This window comes from Accipiter gentilis, chromosome 17 (genome assembly GCF_929443795.1).
Source record: "Accipiter gentilis chromosome 17, bAccGen1.1, whole genome shotgun sequence".
Lineage (NCBI taxonomy): Eukaryota > Metazoa > Chordata > Aves > Accipitriformes > Accipitridae > Astur > Astur gentilis.
In genome coordinates this window covers 12,011,539-12,031,471 of record NC_064896.1, presented here as the reverse complement: position 1 = coordinate 12,031,471, position 19,933 = coordinate 12,011,539, and the positions used below count along the sequence as shown (strand labels likewise).

The 19,933-nt window shown below is 38.8% G+C and overlaps 1 protein-coding gene across 3 annotated transcripts in view; it reads left to right on the top strand.

The window, feature by feature from the left end:
- MOB2 (MOB kinase activator 2) overlaps window positions 1-19,933 on the top strand; it is a 121,403-nt gene that overhangs the window by 56,532 nt on the left and 44,938 nt on the right. The window contains exon 1 of one of the 3 annotated variants that reach the window (XM_049820783.1): window positions 2,295-2,347. The exons of the other annotated variants lie outside the window; for them this stretch is intronic. Within the exon in view, the coding sequence (XP_049676740.1) occupies window positions 2,310-2,347 (38 nt within the window). The 5' untranslated portion in view covers window positions 2,295-2,309. Of the gene's footprint in view, window positions 1-2,294; window positions 2,348-19,933 lie in introns of those variants that run through there. 3 annotated transcript variants of the gene reach the window in all.

The following is a 19,933-nucleotide window of genomic DNA, read 5'->3' as shown; positions in this document are numbered from 1 at the left end:
TTACAAGCTTCCAAGAATGTGTCTCTGCTTTATTCAGTGCTGGTAGGTAGCTGCCTGCAGGGACCTAACTTCTAGCTCTTCTGTGGCCATAGTGAATCTTCACTCACTCCTCAGGTACAGCGGAGCCTGATCATAGCATAGCAACTCTAAGAATCAGATCCTGGTGCCAGCCAGCACGTAGGTAGGATCTTTGCAAAGCTGATGGTGGAGAAGAACATAAAGTGTAATTCTTTCCCGCGATTTATATGATAAAAGCAGGGTGCTATTACCACTGTGGTGGTAATGTCTTGGACGTATTTGCAGTCCTGGCCAGTATAACTTACTTTGAGGAAAAAAATCTAAAGCATGCTGTTTGACTTGAGCTAGTTTGCCTCATGTGGTTACACAGCACAATTTTCATTCTTTCTTCCAGCTAGTAATGGGAGGAAATCATAGAAAGCTAGGGATGTGAGAGACCTACAGAGGTCACCTAGTCAGTCCCCAGCTCTGGGAGCAAGATCATCTCAAAGGCCTGCAATAATGGAGACTCTGTAATCTATTCCTGTACTTAAAAAACAAACAAACATAAAAAAATCCTCAAACAAAAAAAAATCTAATACTAACCTGGTTTGTTTCTTGCTTAATTCAAGTCCCTTTGTGATGGATAGAGCAGAAAACATTTTGTTTCCTTTCTCTTTACAGCGGTGTTCTACATTCTTCGAAGGTGCTATCTTGTTTTCCTCCCTCAGTTTTCTCATCCGTGAGATAGATAATATTCTTCTTGGTGCTCCCTGGGCTCCAGCTAATTCTACATCTCTCTTCAACTAGGGTGCCAAGGGTTGGGCACGGTACTCCAGATGAGGCCTGATAGAAGCTGAGAATTGCTTTCTATTTTGCAGATGCATCATATTTGTACAGCTTGGTCTCATTGTATTTTATCAACAATATGACATTGTTGATTTTTTCAGCTTGTAATTCATTGTAACCCTTTTTTCTCTCAACTTCTGTGATCTAATCAGTCCCTGTACAGGTATACTTGATAACACCTAACTGCATAATCTAAGGCACGTAGAAAGAAATTAAGCAATTCTCCTATTTTTTAGGCTGTTTTTCTATAACTGTTAAATTTTCAGGTGACAAATCTGAAAGAACAATGCAAAGATGGGATCAAGATGAAAATTCAGCTTGACAAACATTCTGTCTTTAGACATTTGGGCCATTAAAATACAGAATAATGTACTCAGGCCAGCGTTCTGTGGGACCCTACCCATTGCTTCCCTCTGTTTAGGTAGTGAGTATTTAATCTTTATATTTGGCTAGTGTGCAGTTTTCCTCTTACCCTGGAGTATTTTCACCTAGGCCACAAGTGACAGTCATTTCAACATTCATTGTTAAAAATGTTTTTCATGTGATTTATTACTTGAGTCAGTGTTGATTTGCTCACAGACAGTAAATGATCAACAATTATCTGGAGTAATTTTTGCTTTGTGTGGTAGATTCACCCCTCTAGTCCAGACATTAAGCTGTGCAGCTGTTTAGTTCAGAGCTATCACGGAATGCTGGGGTGAACAGAAAGGGAAGGAAAACAGTCTCATCAGAGACGGTGCAATTGTGTGATTTATGCAGGGCAGCCTGCCCAGGACTGGACTGCTAGAGGATATTTTTCTCTGCAGCATTCAAGCGTGACTTTAGATCTGCCTGTTTTTAACTTTCTACATGGAAAATAAACCTTTTAACCACTAATTGTGTGCCCGTTTCCACATGTGTAGTTTCCAACTTGATATTAGGGGGAGAAAAAACACGATAAAGTCTTATTTGTTATTTTTAGGGCTTATTATTCAGTTGCCTTGTGCTCTGACGGTAGTGCTGAATACTTGAGTGATAGTCGCAGCAGGACTCATGTGAAGGAGGGAATAGATCTAAAGCTGCTTTCACATTAATTGGAAAAAGAGCAGCTCGCCAATAAAATACAGCTTTCTGCAAGATTTATTCTTGCACATGCCGGGAGCGGTTAAGGTATTTTATAAAAACCCCTTCTCCATGATTTTCTTCTGCTTTTCCTTAGTGGGCTCCAAGATTTTGTTGGAGGTGTGTTGGGGAGATTTTACACCTCCAGACTCTTGTTTGGCTGCAGGCAGTTTCCTCTGGGCTTCCTGCTAAGTGGCTCTGGTGGCGGTTTCGCATTGTTCCTCACTGATGACTCAGAGAAACAGGAAAGAGATCCCCTGGTGAACAAAAAGCGCAGCCACCAAACAGGTGCCTGTATTCTGGTTTAGCAGAGGACAAACCACCTCATTCTGGATTTTTTCCTAAGATTCTTATCTGCAAGTATGAGACTCAAGAGGAATGGTTCATACACGCTGAATGGGTAAGAAAGAGCCTGCATCCTCTTTTGAATCTTCATCATTAAAACCACGTGAAAACGGAAGCCTTTATTTTTCTAGTGATGGGGTATGTGAAATAATGACCAAGTCTTTTGTCTCAAAAAGAGCGGAGGATCACAGCGTATGAAATATGCAGCTTATTTAGCTTGCTTGCTTCTGCATTTTGTTAGATTCGCTTCTAAAGTGTGTGTGTTTGGTGGGGGCAGGTTAGAGTTGTCTGTATATTTAAATGAGGTGGATCTGGTCAGTAAAACCACCAAAGTATTAGGAACTGTGTGATTCCTGAAGAGGTGCCTGTGGTAATTATTTTAAGTGTTTGCCAGCAAACACCCCATGCTTTTGATATGAACAAGACCTCGTTAAATGTGATGCTCCCTGATGGGGAGTACAAATGACTTTAAATTTAGTCAGTCTGAAAAATTAGTTTAAGTAGTTTCAAGTACTTGAGTTACTTTACTAGTTCTGTGGTTTTAAAAATACTGTTTGGGTTTGTTTTGTGGGTTTTTTTTCTGTCTGATTGCTGTTAAATCCTCTCAGTAACAGAGAATATACCATTACTGGAAAGAAGATAACTAACTAGATACTCCTTGTTTAAGGAATCTTTTTGTAATAATTGAAAATAGAGAATTTTCAGGTGAAAGTTGTTTTTTGTTTCTTTTTTATTAAATAATTGCATTTGATTTTACTAAAGTAGATTCTTTTATGTCTTCATATGATGTAAGTTTTATTTCTCAGCATACCTGAACTGAAGAGGACTTTTATTTCCATGGCTCTGTGTTAACTGTTTATTAGTACCTGGCAGGTGACTTGACAAATGAAGAAAGTTGTTAGTCTCGGAGTGTCAGTTTACTTTGCTGCTGCTTTTAACCTTCTGTAATGAGTAAGCATTGTGATAAGTGCTACATTGGCTTAGTGCTGCATTCCTGAAAAGCCCAGATATATTTCAGAGTACAAGTGTGCAGACTAGCCCAAAACTGCCTAGTGGCTTTAAACTCATGGTCCATTGTGCACTTGATTTGCAATCTCTGCACAAGAGAGGCAAATAGCAGTGCAAGCAGATCAGATAGGAAATACTTTGGCAGTGTTGTTCAGCTGGTCTGCACTGTTTTTGCCTGCACTGGCTTGCACAGTGCCCCTTAGAAGGGTCCTTTGCTTTGCCAACATATATTTAAATTTGATTTTTAAAAATTTTTAGATTTTATTTTAATTAGGTTTTTTAATGGCAAAGTAAATGGATGCCAACATCTTCCTGGCTTATCCTTAACTTTTTTTTATAACTGTAATAAAAATTCCATTATCTGACTGCATACAAAATCAAACGTAATTGAAAGTTACTATCTTACAGTATTTGGTTTTAAGCTGTAAGCTGTTTGTCAGTCAATGGGATTGACTTTGTAGTAGATAGTGGTTAAGAATATATTATCATTAACTTGGTTTTTTTGCAGAGGTTTTTGACCTTTTGAGAGATTATCTTTATTTAGAGAGTCAATTAAGAAATAGTGCTGAAGTGCAAGATGTAATGGATATTGCTTATGTTAAAGGAATTTTTTAGATTTTAGTTACGGGAAGCATAATCTTTCATTGATTTGAGGTTTATTAAAAATGAATGCATGGTATAGAACTTCAGGGAGATAAGTTGTGCAAGATCGCCCTGTGCATATGTTCTGCCTTGTTCTAACTTGCAAGATGCTGCATAATCATTTTAAGGAATTTCACTTGTGGCCCAGTGCATACCTGGCATTACATTTTACGGCAAGCATTTAACTGGAAGTGTTGTATTACAGTGAGTAAAACCAGTGGCACCCAAATGCTTGCATGAAAAAGAAGCTTCAGCTCTGAGTTTGTGGGAGACTCCAATATTATCTGATTCTAACATGCTGATGTGCTTTGCTCTATGAAACAACAGATGCTGAGGAGTAAATTTATCTAATTAAAGAAATTCCTTTTATGTTTATCTCTTGCCTAGATGGTTTAATAATGCAAGGTAATGGAAAAAGAGCTTCAAGTGTGTTTTCCTGTTTAGCCTAAACTTTTGGCATGTCAGCAGAAAGGGTTGTTTTGATCTTTAGGGGTTTTTGTTTGGGACAACGTGTTCCACTTGTGAGGTGGAGCGGCACCCTGTTGCACAGGTCACTTGAGGAGAGGGGAGCTCATTGGGGTGGAATGTTGTAGGGCACATACAAATGCTGCTGCAGCAGTTACCTGCACATGGCAGGGACATAGTTGCCATGGCATTACTCTTAACAATGTAGTGCATGAAAACTGTGAGCTTCTCTTATTTAAAAAAGAAAAAAAAAGCAGATGGTTTGTACAGTCAAATGAGAGTACCTCAAAATAATCAGGATGTTCAGAGATGTAACTGCCGAGTATGTCAATAAACTTTCTGAGTATATTCTGAATCAGACAAGGTGGTGTTATGCTAAATGTTTAATAATGTTAAAACTTAGAGGTTGTGCATCAAGAGCAATAGGAGGGAATTCTTTACATCAAACGTTACTTTGTTTGCACCATCCTACTGTATTGAATCTTATTTTGTAAGGTGGAGTTATTGAACTTGCAGTCAGTTCACACATGAAAGGGTGTAACAGCATTTGTGAAGTAGAATAAGAATTCTGTTTAAACCCTCAACTTTTGAAATGAAGGTGCAGTTTCTCCTTACATACTGTATCTAGATGTTCTTAAAAAGTAAATAAACCATGCCTAACTCATTAGGTTCTCACAGATTGATTTATCAAGCACTAGATGGTGTTTTTGTTTTAAGTGATGCTGGTATCTTGGATTAGGCAACCAAAAAGGGTGATTGGAGAGACCCAGTCTCTAGCATACAGGGGCTACGTGAAGACCCTTACATCTTTTGCATAAGGATGCTCATTTTTCCTTTTAATACTTACGTATTTGATATCATAGGGTATTCCCCAAAACTGCAGATATTTGATCCCGTTTTCTGGAAAATCTTGATTCTTGCTTTTAATTTTGCTTGTAAACAAAGAACTGTAGCGAGAGTGATCACAATAATTAGTTTTTTCTTTGGGTATGATTTGGTCAGGCTCTGACTGCGCTCATAAACTCATAAAGGGGGAGTAGGAAGACTGCAAGGGAAGCTAAGATACTTGAAAATGTTTTCAAACCTAGTACCAGCAAAAAGCTGCCCCTGCCTAGCCTTCCTCCTGTCCTATTGTACCTCAGCTGATACTAGTGTAAGAGTTGTACACATATAAACTGGAAACATAAATAAAATCCAGAGTTTCACTCAGAAACAGTGATTTATAGGTATTCTTTGAGCAGGTCTCACTGGACGTGGGCATGTTTGCTCTTGCTTTTTGAAACAGATAATGGTTACAGAGGTTTGTGGAGACAGTGGGATCTGGTGCTGAGATTCATCAGAGGACACTGAGTTAGGAGACCTACCTTATCTTGCTGAGACTGAGGTAGAAATCTTACCTGCCAGCATCTTTGACAATGTTGTAAAGTCAGCTTTGCTGTTATGTGCTAACCTGCAGTGTGCTGATTATATTTCTTTGCATTGCAAAGTTTCTTTTTATAGACGATCTCTTTTGAAGGTCATCTTAACTTGGGAGATATCCCTTTATTTGCTTGGTGCTGTGTTTATTGACAGTGAAAAATGCACTGGCACTGTAATCGTTTCAGTACCATTTTTATCTTTGCAAATGTGTGGTGGGTTTGGGGGTTGGTTTTGTTTGTTTGTTTGTTTTTTGTCTTGTCCCTTTAGCATTTGGAATTATTGATAATCAGTGTAAGTCTTTGCACAATGGTAAGATGTCAAATAACAAATATTATTTACTACACATCTATTTCCTCTTTTTTCCCCTAGTGACTTCAGTTTAAGGAAGGGTGTAAATCCAAGCATGCATTTCACAAGATATGACCTCAACAACGCACCCAAAACAAATATGCAGCTTGAACTTTGGTGGTGTGATCTAAGCTTCCTGTGCCTTTTAGAATCTTTATGTATGGGCCTGCACATTCCTATAACCTTTGTAGTGGTGCAGACAGAACCATGCCCATGGTGGTTTACCTTCACAATGGTCGTGCCGACTGTAGGAAAGCTTTGCTGCAGTGTCAAGTAGATCATGCAATTGTAGAAGTGAAGAGTTCTTTTGGACAGCTGGCAACTTGCTGACCTTGCTTCAAATATCATAAGATATACCGATAAACAGTCTACGAGGTAAAAATGCACCCAGATTGGGATTTCTGATGACCCTGGTCAGTGAGCCACATGCCTCATCACTCTGTTCTGCTTGGTGTGGCAATTTTGACAAGGCCATGCAGCGTACACTTGGTATGCAATCTTTTCTAAATCAGTGCAGGTTTAGAAACTTGACAACTGTCTGAAGATGACTGTTAAAACTAAGCAATGATCTCTGCAACTCCTGCATAGTGGCCATCCCCAACTCATGGTAATGGAAACTGAACAGCATGTACAGGAGGTTATTTGTTGAAACAAACATGTAGCACAAAAGAAAATGTTTAAATGTTAAATAATATTTATCTTCTCATCATTTACTGTACCTGACTCTGCACTGCTGAATAACTGCTATGTGGCATGTGTTCCTGGGACTTTTTTAAGTGCCAAAGGAATGTAGCTAGATCGTGCATTCTGGCAAGGGTGAAAGCTTTGAAAATGCAGTGTTTGCATCTAGCATCTCAGTCAGTGTCTGTGCTGCTGAGGAGCACTTGCTCAAGCTTCTTGAAAAGTTTGTGTTTAACTTGTGATGTTGGTGTTTCAACTGAGAATTCAAATAGTTTGACATCTCCCTTCTGCTCAGTGCTGCCCCGGGCCCTTCTGAAAATGCTCTTTGAGTTCTGCTCTGCATAGAGAAGTGTTTTTTGCTGCGTTCATTTCAGGACTACATGTACATGAAGATGATTATATGTAATCAAAGGCAGAAGTAAATGATGCCTTGAAACAAATTCAAGTTGGACAGGGACAAAGTACTTAGGAATATCTTAATGATTAATGGATGCTCAACTGACTGATAAAATATTGTTGGCCCCAAGATCTGTTTCTTCTGCTCCAAGCCACTGCTTTAAACTAATGACTCTTGATTTTGAGCCAAGCACTGAAATTGAAAAAGAATTTATTTTTCTTATGTGCTTCTGTCTTGTACTGACGCAAAGCAAGCCAAGGAGAAAAAGTAGTATCTTATGTTTGTTTTGCCCAAAAAAGTAGAAATCGGGAAGAGCATAATAAGTCTGCTTCAGAAAACTTTTTTATTAAATATTGTTGCAACTGCAGGAAAAAATAGCATTAAAGGATGTGACAAACAGCTCATGAAAGCCCATTGAAATAGCTCATCTGGCAGACAGAAGTAGTATGAACACCCAAATATCTTATCTGAGGAGAAGCAGCTGTTGGAACTGCTTTACACTCCTCCCAAATTACCACAGTTTCTATCATGAAAAAAAAGAAAATCTAAGGGTAGCAATACCGACTGTTATCCTTGGAAAGCAGCACAGATTTATCTGATTAAGGCCAAAAATGTAGATTATCCAGTTCAGTTTTTATTGGATTGGGAATCCATTTTTGGAAAGTCGTCTTTAGAATGCTTTATGGTGTCAAAAAATGTAAGCTAAGATGCAATGCCAGCACTGCTGACTGAACTCTGCCTGACTCCAGGTGATCCAAATACTTTCTTGGTCAGCTGTAGCCCTTTGTGCTCATTTGTAAGTAACTTAGTTACAGGTTTGCTCTTCCATTTTCTGAAGCTGACTGATTTTCATTCAGTATGCCTCTAGTTACAGAGTGAGGTGGCTTCTCATGTGACTTAAAATGACCCTTGTTTAGTTCTTTTTTGGAGGAGGAAGGTTAACTGCAGTGTATCTAGGGGTGACAGTTCAGTAGTATGTTTGGATGTAGGTTGTGATCTGAGGACATCCTGACTGCTGGCTTTGTATAGAGGGAGAACAGCCTCTGAGGACAAGCAAAATGTGGCAAATGTTCTCATTCACAAACAGCAGAAGTTTCCTAGTTTCCTATATAAAATACTTTCCACCAAGTCTCCCACTCCACTCCCCTGCATGCCATGTTTGCCATCACATTACTGCTTGGTGACGTAGCCAAATGATCAGGACGGGATTTCAGTCTAGCACCTTTTCCCCAGACACAGCAAGCAGTGGAGCCAGAAAGGGTTGCTAGCTGTTTCTGACTGCTGCTGCGTGCTCTATGCCTTGGAGGTTCATTAGTGCAGGTTCTGGTTGCTGTGCTTTTCCCAGTGCTCTGCCTGAGAAAGACCCCTCTTACCTTACTGTTGGGTCTGCTGTAGGAATTGTGGAGAGGGGAATGGAGCCATCAAAAGCTGGAGAAGGAGAGTGACGATGAACACAAGAGTCTTCAAAGCAAGCAGTAGGGCTGACGCTAGTCTCACTGTCACCATCTGGTGACAATAACTTACCATTTGCAGGAATTCCACCACGTTTTGGCATTATTTATGTATCCTGGGCAGTCCTGCTATGGTGCACCTTACATGAGAAGGTGACTGTATGTTTGCCAAGTAGAGGGAGATGGAAACATTGTGCAAAATACTGAACCCCTTCTAGAATTGTAATTCTGAATCTTTTGAGTTAATCTGCACCTTCAGGATGGCATTTCTTTTACAGAGGTTGTGGGTATTATTTTTGTAACTGTTGTCCTCTATATTCAGCCTGGCTGTTCTGGTATCATTTGTCCTACAGCACAAGATTTATGATCTCACCCGTGTTTTCTTTGCAATATTTTTGCATGTGTGAGCATTCAAAATTAGTTTAAGCATTTTTATATTCATTAACAATGTATGTGTAAAGATTTAAACTGTAAGCCTTATATGGGGAAAGTATTATAAACGTAATGCTTCTAAATAGAAGACTTCATTAGAACTTGCACTGTGAGTCATTGTTATATTAATAGAGCTGTTCCCAAATACGGATTTGGAACTGGGCCTTCTTCATGGTGAACGCTGCAGATGACTTACAGAAAATAAGTATTTACATTAAATATAGAATGTTTTTTGAGGGTAACCTCTTGATCAGCCAGTTATTCAGATCAGCGGAGCATATAGTGTAGAATACATAATCTTGTAATGTAATTCTGAAACTGTAGTACTTTATGCCAGATGATATTATAGTCAGAAAAATCTTGGGGTTTATGTGAAAAAGTGGTTAAGAAATAAAAATCTCAGGCTGTGACATAGAACGATGCTCGTTTTAACACATACTCTGAAAACTGGCCTGATGAGTTAGTCTCCTACCCTTTGGAAATATTTAAATCACAGAATAGCTTATAAGAATATATGTTCATTCTTACTGCTAATCTATGTGCACCTAACAGTAACTCTTCACAAATATTTTATTAGTCTCTACCGGAAGCAAAGATCTAATTCAGAACTCCAGAATGTGCTGTTGCTGGTCTCCTGTGTGTGGATATAAAACAATGTTGTGGCACAAATTCAAGAAAAGTATCATCCTTGCTTTTGTACAGAATCTCAGGCATTGATAAATGCTCATATTAGGATTTGAGTATTACAAAGATGTTGTTCCACTGACAGCCTGGGGCCGGAACAGGTAACAGCAAAACACTAGAGAGACTTAATTTTTTTTTTTTTGGCACCTTCTATGCCACCTCTCTCCCTCCAAGTAAACTGCTTTGTGGAGTTTGTAATGTGCTCAGGGCTTATAATGAAGGTAGTAAATATGCAGGGTAAGAAGTGCCCACTAAAAGTAGCCATATAATTCATCTGTTGTACACCAGAACTATTAACATCCCAATTTATAGCTCGTTAATAATAATTAGGGGCAGTAAATTAACTGTAAACTTTTACACCAGTTACTGTGAATTGCAGATTCAGTAGCCTGATACATAATGGACAGTTTATTTCTGCTGCTTCCCCTTAAGATGCTCTGAGGACTAGAGCTTTTAACAGGATATTGCTGTGAAAGCATTATGAAGAAATGTATTAAATATAGCCATTTTAAAAGCTTTTTTCAATGAATTTTAAGCTTTCCGTTAAAATAGAGTGGGAGCTTGTTTTCTTCCCTTACTCGCTGTCAAACCATATCTACAATAATGATGATGTAAACTGAGGTTTCTTTTCTCATAGCTGTGTTGAGGGGACTCTGGATTATGGTCTGCTCTAAAGCTAAGAAAGAAAAATCAAGCAAAACATGTTAATGATTTTTAAAAAATCTTATATTCCCAAAGCTCTGTCCTGCCAGTGATGCAGAATGAACCATCACTTTGTTTAATGCTACTAGCTCAGCTAATAGAAAATTTGAGTTCTTTAACATATCCTGTGTGGGAGAGAACAGCAGCAATGCCGATGGATGCTAAAGATAACGGAGCATTGTGCATTGGCAGGAAAGATCCTAAGGCTGAATGTTAGGTAGCTGACTGCACCACGCTGACTTTATGTGGATGTCAAGCTTTATTGGCTTAGGAGCTTTACTTCATGGCAGTCAGGCAGCTACATTACTCAAAGGTGTTGAACCTATTCTCTTCAAAGTCTTTGCTTTCCCAGTTAGTTTTAATTATGAGTATATACTTGATACAGTAACATGACAGTTTTCTGAGGGGAATTAAATCATTTTTCAATATAATTTGATCTTTGGAGCTTGTTAGGGGATTTTTGTAATGAGTGATGGCTCATAGAACACTCTGAAGAGGAACTACATTGACTACTTTTTAAATATTTTTATGATGTTAAAAATGCTGTGTTTTGTAATATGTTCAGGACTCTCACTGCACTTAAGATCATTAAAAAACCCCTTCTTTTTCAGCTCTAAAAGACTGTTCAGACTGACCTTAACAAGGTAGCTATTCAGGAACTGAAAGAAATCAGATTTTTTTGCAGGTTCATTCCATCTTTTCACTAAAATAATTTGATTTCTCAGTGGTTGGAGTATGGCTTTTTGAGAGAGATTGACTCCCATCCAGTTTAGCACTCCAATACTAAGCAGTTAGGATGTTAGATGCTTTCTGTGAGGGTGGATAACATACCAAACTTTGTGTGTGATGCAATGAAGTTATTTTAGCTTATACAGAAGTAGTTTCGAACCAGCATCTCAGGATTTTTTTCATTGGAGAGCCTTCCTTCTGTTCATGTGAATTCTTTCCCTCTTACTAGTTTTTAATATATGTTCCTGGAATACATATGATCAACAAGAAGGTCTGTCCTTCCAGACATACAAGTTACAGTTATCAAGTGGCTGACATACCTAGAAAACTGACATACTTTTCTGTCCCAATGGTTGTTTTTGTTTCTTTTCTCCCCCCCCCCCTCCTCCCTGAGCTAAAGACAATATTGCTACTAGCTTATGGTTTCTAAAGTGGAGGTGTAGAACTTCTCATGTGCTCTGGGGAGCTATACTCTGCAGTTGAAACAGTATAGTCTCATTTATAAAATAGGGATAAAAATGTCTAGCCACTTTATAAGGAGCTTACGAACTAATTAACTTGTACAGTTATTTAAAAAGGCGTATTTCTTTGCATTTGTTGCCTTTATGTAAAGGTAAATAAAGTCTGTGTAAAGGTCTAGCCACCTGAAAACTCAGGTAAAAATAACTCATTTTTACATTTATAGGTGAGTCTGCATGAAATATAAATACGCTTGAAAATAGCAGCATCAGGGTGAGTAAACATTAGTAAGCCCAGCCATCCTGTCGCTTACCTTAGAATAATTACTGGTCTGCATTTGAAGAACAAATCTTAATGTTGCCAAACTCCACCTTTTTCCTGCCCAGTCTGTACGTGGGAGAGTCTTTATAAGAATCTATTTCCTGTTTCCCAGACAAGGGAGGGGGAAAATGTGTTTTCTCCTTGTTCTGAAAAACAAAAGACAGGCAGTGACTGCATACCGGCATCAGCTGCCAGGCTAAATGTGAGTGTGCAAACAGCTGAAGGCTACAGTGAGTTCCTTAGTTCGACCCTTGGCAAAATGGCACGTGCAGTCTATCGCATCAGGACTTACCCTCAAAGTTTTATGAGGGGGAGAAACTGGCTGAAAGGTGCTGAAAAGAGCTGGATATGTGGTTTTTATTATGTCACTTTGACCCAATCTTTGAAGCATAGAAAAATTGTCAGTATCTTCCCCCTTTCTTGCAGGATTTCTTTCCAAAACCTTGTTTTCAGTTTTATGGATTAGTTTTTGTCACAGATTACTAAGCTTTGAAGAGTGAGTTTTGCAAGGATCAGAGGATACAGTGGCAGGGAGGGAATGCATGCTTAAGCCACTTACGAAGTAATTGTAGCCTTGTCCAAGTGCAATCCTAATCAATTTGTTAACAACAGTAAAAACGTACAGGGTAAGAAGACTGAATGATTTTTCTTTTTTTTCTTAGAGGGGTATCAGTGTAGGTATGGCAGCTATGTTTCTCCAAAAGCAAGTCTATTCATTTAGATTTTGATGGCTCTTCCAATTCTGTCCCATATTATGTGAACAAGAGTAGCCCCAGCCTTTTCCCACCTTAAATTCAAACATTATTCATACTTGTGCATCCTGATTTAAAATAGTACAGATTGGGACTGCTGTGTGTTAAAGTCAACTCCACTGGTACAGATTACAAAAGTAAATTTTACTTTCATAGGGGTGGCTTCAAACAAGTTAGAGTTCATGTATCCTCTTTATGCTCTCCTTTTAATGAAAAAAACCCATACTTTTTCTCTTTGTGGGAGAACTTCACAGTAAATAATGCAGTACATGATCAACAGTGGAATCACAATGCTCCGATACAGGACAAGTAGTAGTGCGTCATTGTGTATTAGAGAAGTCTATGAATAAGTAACAGCTCTCCTAAAAATGGTTCAAGAACTAAAAGCAAGGTTTTGGGTTTTTGAGAAGGCGGTTGTGGATTACCGGTTCCCTTTTCTCTGTTATGCTCCAGAAAGGAGTTTTGTTGTGTGTAAGTTTGCTAGTTTTGCTCTGTCCATCAGCGTGCACTCTGACCATAGTAGTTCTGAAGGGCATTTGGTGGGAGGGAGAGAGTTTCTTACTGTTTTGGAGAAATTTAGTGGACTGAAAAAATAAATTGAGCTTTTGCTATTTTTCATGTATTGAAAATCTAGATAGAATAATAAATTTTCAACTTCACTACCATGACAATGTCAATAGGAAATAAGAAGTGTGAATTTCCATTTCTGTATGCACAGGATTGTTTATCATAATAAATATGCTCTATATTATGAGCAAGTATGGTAATGATGAGGCAGTTTCTCTATTACAAACTATATTGCAATACAGGTTAAATATTTTCATTGTCACATTCTTGAAAAATAATTGAAGTTTGTCTGTTCCACTGTAAGTACATATTGGAATACAGCAATGCAATGTCAAAATAGATCCATCTCTGAGGATTAAAAAAAAATTTATGAACAAAGTGTTTCTTTAAGAGCATGATTCATGACATCTTTAAGAGACTAATTACCTATTTGCCCAAAATACATACTTTAAGCTTCATACATGCTTCAAGATTCAGACGTAATGTTCAGGCTTGATTTTCTTTATTGTTATTGCTTAGAGTGATCCTTCAAAGGGTGGTCAGAAAAGTGCAAGATGGGGAGGAGATTATTGTCTTCTGATAATCTACAACCATGGTCCTGGAGCTGTTTTCCAACATCTGAGTGTGCGCTGAACACCTCCACTTGGATTGCCCCTCTCAGTCTCAAGTCCAAGTCCCCTGTTTCTCCAAGTGTTTTCCTGTCTTCTGGAGCATTTCCGACTTCTTCCTACAGCAGTATTTAACACCACATTCTGGCAGTGTGGAACAACAGAACAAGTAGCAATGTGTAATTTTTCTCTGTACACAGCCTTATCACTCTCATTTATGGGAACCGAGGTAGTTGCACATGTCGGGCATTGTTCTTTGCCAGCGCATGTGTAAAGCTATTAGCATAAGCATGCTGTTCAACAGTACAGCTAAGCCACTATAGTGGCAAACCTCCCCTGAAAGGACTTCCTATCCCTAGCTGGGTTTCTGCTGTTCCTCTTATATATCCAGTGACTCTGAAATTGCTCTGTGGTGAGCTGTGTCACAGGGTTAAACTGGCAGAAGACAAACGCTATGAAAATGCACCATTTCCAGTTGGCTTGGGCAGGGAGGGATGAATGGGAATAATCCTCTCTGAAGAAGCTAGCTGATAGAGTGCCTTAGCTGTGTCACTAAAACATGTCCTCAAAGGGTTTCAGAAGATCCTAGCGGCATTTTGTGTTGGTAGACTACTAAAGAACACTGTCAAGAGAGGGATTGATAATCTTTATTTGTTGACTGCATAAGCATTTACTGTAAATGGGTTTTTAGAATTTAAAAAATTTCACTTAGAAGTTTTCGAGTCAATCTAGTTTTGTTTCTCTGTATCCATTCAGTCAATTTTTGAACAACATTGCAGCTTTTGGATTATCTAATATTTGTATTTGCACAGAGCAGATATTTGTGTAACCTTTCACAAACAGCCTTGCATTTCCATGAAGACTACAAGTACAACAAATGCCAAGCGGCTGATCTATTTCACATTGCCAGTCTGTTTTTCTTAAGCAACAATCAGCTAATAGAAGTTGTGGTACAAAAGCAGATGTGTGCGGTACAGGAGAACAATCCAGCTTCCTTTGTTGCATGGTGAGAGAGCATGGGCTTTCAGTTTTGTTAGAAGTTGATTATGTGGAATTGGAAATGAGGCAATAAATGAAGCCCCAAAGAGGGTAAACTGCAGCTTTCACTTTTAGTAGAGGTGTAACATGTTGAAGCTGGGACATGTGTGCAAGTTCTGACTTGTATAATGGCAACCTGTTAACCCTTGGGTTTCTCATCTATCAGGCAACCCAATAATCCTTGAGTATATGGAGTGTGTTTATGGAGAGGGTAGGTAATGTTTTTCAGCGAGTTCAGGTATGGATGGATATATTTTCTCTGAGTTCTGTACATTAAAAGTAGCATTGCTAAAAGCGAGACAAAGGACAGTATTGAGGGAGTTGGGGGGCACAACTTATTTTGGGGTCTTTCATTGCTGCTCTCTGAATATGTTCCTTGTAAAGGATGTGAGAAAGCATTTTCTCTTTCTGAGTATAAGGGGGGAGAATGAGGAAGGCATCGGAGGCAGCAGGCGGTAAAGAGGAACTGAGCAGATTTCCACACTAATGGTCATATTAGCAGATGATAAGACGTATTCATTCAAGTTTTAGGCTGTATCATCTTCCCTGCTGCTTTCTACACAGTCCCTTGGGTCAGATAATTTGACTTGAATCAATACTGCTCTTTGCTCAAGGGTATTCAAGGATTACAGTGGAAGCAATGCAGTGACAAGGAGCTAATTTTACGTGGAAGAGGACATAACATTTTTGCTATGTGCTGTCCATTTGTTTCTTTCAACCTAATTTTGAATGATCATGCTGTGGGTCTCTCCCCCCCCCGCGCCCCCCCTCCCCCCCAGTTGTGAGTGAGAAAGTGAAGAAAATGGATTACAGGAAAAACAAGCTGCTGCTTTTCCCCCTCCTTGAGGTTTTTAATCAAAGGTAGCATGACCTGTGGGGGATGAAATGATCCTAATTGTTACTAAGCTGATTAAATATTTATAAAACAAGGGGTATATTACATTTATAGCTCTTCTGTCTGGAGAATGTAAGTAAATTGATGATTTCATAGATTTTTCTTTTGTTGCTCAAATAACGAGTACTAGCATTCTTTCTGTTATCTTTAAGATGCAAATATTCTCTGAATTTCTAAATGTTAGAAATGTAAACATTTGAACATTGCAACATTATTAAATGAAAAACGGTCATTTAATTTGTTGGGGAATGAAGATCCAGATAAAGTTCTGTGTGCTTGTTCATCCCTATTAAGATTTTAAGAACAGCTCCAGATCTTTTGATCAGTCGTGCTTACATTGTCTTGAGTAGGCACTTGGATCCCTTGTAAATTATAAAGGCAGAAAAGACCTGTGGTATTTAAAGACTGGAAAAATGATTTCTAATAATGAGGCATAAGGAGATTTTTAAAATTTTTTTTTTTAGTTTCTCAGAAGGTCAAGAGGTGAATATAATATCTAGCTAATGAAGTTTAAAAAAAGGGGAAAGAGGAAAGCTATAATCTAACAGAGAAAGGATAACAATCATAATTGGAAACATAAATGGATGTTAAAGCTAGGACATTTCAAATATGCAAAGGACATACATTTTAACAATGGACATGATCAGCCATTGAAACAAATTACTGAGCAGAATAACTGATTTTTCTTCCTTGTCAAATACACAAGTTAAAACCAGATGCCTTTCTGGAAGGTGTGCTTTAGGCCAATTAAGCTTTTGGTTCACTGCAGCGGTAACTAGATGGAAGGCAGACAAGAACTGAAGGCTGGTTCTGACCCTAGAGCCTGCCGCTCTGGTTACAGTGGTGTGCTGGCATATAGTGTACCCAAGCATCTCGGGTCTGGTATCTCGTTCTGTGGCCTGCACCTAATTGCCCCTGCTTCCCCAAGGGCTCTGGATAGGGCAGCTGCCCTGCCTTGGCTGCTGTCTTCTGTGGGCTCCCAAGCAGGAGGTAGGTGGCTGCATCGTCCCCTGCACGTGCAGTGTCTTTGATTTGTGCAATCCCAGTAAATCAGGCTTTTCAGGGAAGCGTTGTGTAGGTACTGTGGTGTACGCGCCTAGTGTGCCACTGGAGGAAACGTGTGACTCACCCAGTGGAAAAGCTGGGCGTTACCCACGTATGTTTTGTCTCTGCTCCAAATGTCTTCTGGCGTTGATGGTTGGGGTATGAAGAGAGTTTTTGAGAGTACACCTGCACTGGAAGAAAGTCAAGTGTAGTTATAGGCAAAATGTGCTTTTTTTACCAGTATAGCTTGTTTTACTTGGACAGGTCAGAGGCATGGGTGAGGGGTGACTTTTAAAGTGCGTGCGCAAAGCACAGGTTTCATAGGAAGTGCTGTGTCTACAGTAGCAGCCACTCTTTGCTAGCATGCTGTATTTGTGTAGGCAAAATACCTTCCTGGATCAAAAAAGCACACGTTGTCATTGTGAAATAATTAGAAAATGTAAGCTATGAAAACCATAGTGGGGACAGAAGTATTTAGTTTATCTACAAGGTTAAAACAGATGAACTCAACCCCAAGAAGGCGTGTGTAATGCTGATTGTACCTACCAGGCAGATCTTGTCTCTATGTAAATTTTAAACTGTGATAGGTATTGCATATTTTGTCTTGTCTTTAAAACTACTGTCCCCCAACAAACCATTATTGGTGAAGACAAAGCAGTAGTGATACGAGGCGAAAGATAAGGGGAGCTGTACACTACCTGCACGTTGCTAACAGCTGAATCCATGCCAATTTATTCCTCCCCCAGCTGGCTGTTTAAAAGGTAAACTTTTATCTGAGGAGGCTTGCTTCTTGAAGGACTTACTGAATCCTTAGATGGTGAAGCATAGTTTCTTGTCCCTTTTCTTTTGGTGTAGAAAGCAAAGAGTGTTCATTTAGCTCTCCCCCCTGCCCTAGACCTTCCCTCCGCCATTATGCACACCACGAGGACTTGATGGCCGCAGTGCTGAGGGCTGTTGAGAGGACTGGGTTTCCAGGGCAGTGGGTGTCTGTCACTGCTCAGCTGATTGATAGCAGGGTTTCACTTCTCAGTGGTATTATTTCTGAGTCTGTCCTATGTTTTGACATGCACCCAAATTGTGATGGATATGGATATTGACTTCAATTAGATGGATTTTTACCAGTTTCTCTATAAATTTGGTCACAGGGAAAGGCAAGCAAGAAGATACTTCGTACAAATTGCTAGTCAACAGAGGTACAAGCAGTAGTTCTAGCAGTATAGATGCGGTCAGGTTCCAAATATGCATGGACGCTTGCATATCCAAACAAAGCAAAGCCTAATTTGTGGAATAAAATATTTTATTGTTTCCAGAAACAGCAATAGCAACATGTTTTGAATGTTGTATCATTAAAAGCAACAACTGTGCTGTTTTATGATGAAAGGATTCTTTTCAAAATTTACATTTAGTTGGCCATGTGTTCGTTGTATAAATGTAGCGCATGTATTGGGAAGAAAATTAAGATTTTCTTCTACCATATAGAGATACATACCATGCTCTCACCCCCTCTCCTTCCTGGCCCTCTGAGGAAGCTGCATCATATTGATCGTGATTCTCAAAGAGGTTAAGATCCAACCTTTTAATTTCCAGTTTAATATAGCACTTGAACACACACATAAATTCTTTGGAAGCTGATCAGTTTTATATGCATATTTAACAGCCTGGTTGGATTTGGAAGGCAAACTGGATCCTTAACAGCATTTGTACATTCCTTCAGATTTAGCACTGAGCATGTAGGAGAGCAACTGGGAGCAGAATCTATATTCTGTATTCTACCATCTTCCAGCCAAAGAAATGAAAAACTGAATTTTGAAGTACAATTAGGAGCTTGAATACAGAGTGCAAATCAATATACCAAGGTTAGCTTTTGAATACTTAGTTTCTTCTTAGCTGTCCTGTGTCTTCTTTTAACGTGACTACTGCTCAGGTGTGGTTACCCTGACCTGGCTGACTCTTTGACAGAGATATGCGTACAAGTAAAATGATGTGAGGCTGCAACTGTTCAGAAGAATTTTTCATGGTTGATACTTCTGGCCAACATATGGAAAAGCTTGTAAAGTTTAGATGATATTTTCAATAATCTGCTGTGTTTCGTTCCCGGTGCTTCTGGTTAATGTGTGCGAATTAGAAACACATCCTATCTCTTCTTTTGTCAGATGTGCACTTATCCATTTTATGAAAACATTGGGGAAACTCATCAACACCCCTTTTCTGTTCAATACACGTTTAGAAGTGAATTCTTTTACTGAAGTTTTAAGGATATTTTGGAATCAGCATGCCAATTTTTTTAATTCCTGTTTTATGGTCTTGTCTTAGAGAAAGTTAAGGCAACTGTGGTAAAGGCAAGGGAAGAATAATAGTGAAGAAAGCTGAAGGAGAAAAGTTGATGTCTGTTTCATAACACTAACAAAAATAAAGCTACTGAAATGAAAAATAACTTTTCCTTTACTAAAGTAAAAACAATGAAAAGATTGATGGTGCTCCCCATGTGTGGGTGTGTATGTGTTTATGTAATGTGGGAAGAATTTTCTAACAAACTAAGAATAGTGGTTAAATGTTTTTCCTCTTGGTAGTATCCTAGTCATGATGCAATTCTCAGCAAAATTACTCTGTACTATAATTATACAGAGAAATTGCTATTTGTATGGTGGAACACAATGTATTTTCCCTAGTTTCAAATAATTTTTAGAGCAGAATGTCAAAAGACAAAGGTTCATGTACTGTGTATTGGAGCACATTTGCTTGATGCATATAATGTGCCTTCAAAGTGCAGAAGTAGCTCAAGATATAGGATGAATACATACTCTAGTGTTCGCTTTCACCTCCCCAGTAAGAAGCCTAGAAAAATGCAGAAATACTTCAGCTTGTGTGTATCGCTGAATTTAGATAAAATTTGATATATAAAATTTGATATATATTTATCTTGCTTTAGAGAGGGTCTCAGCTTCACTTGCACCTCAAAGAAAGTAGTGGCAGAGTTGGACTTTTGAGAAGCCTGGAGT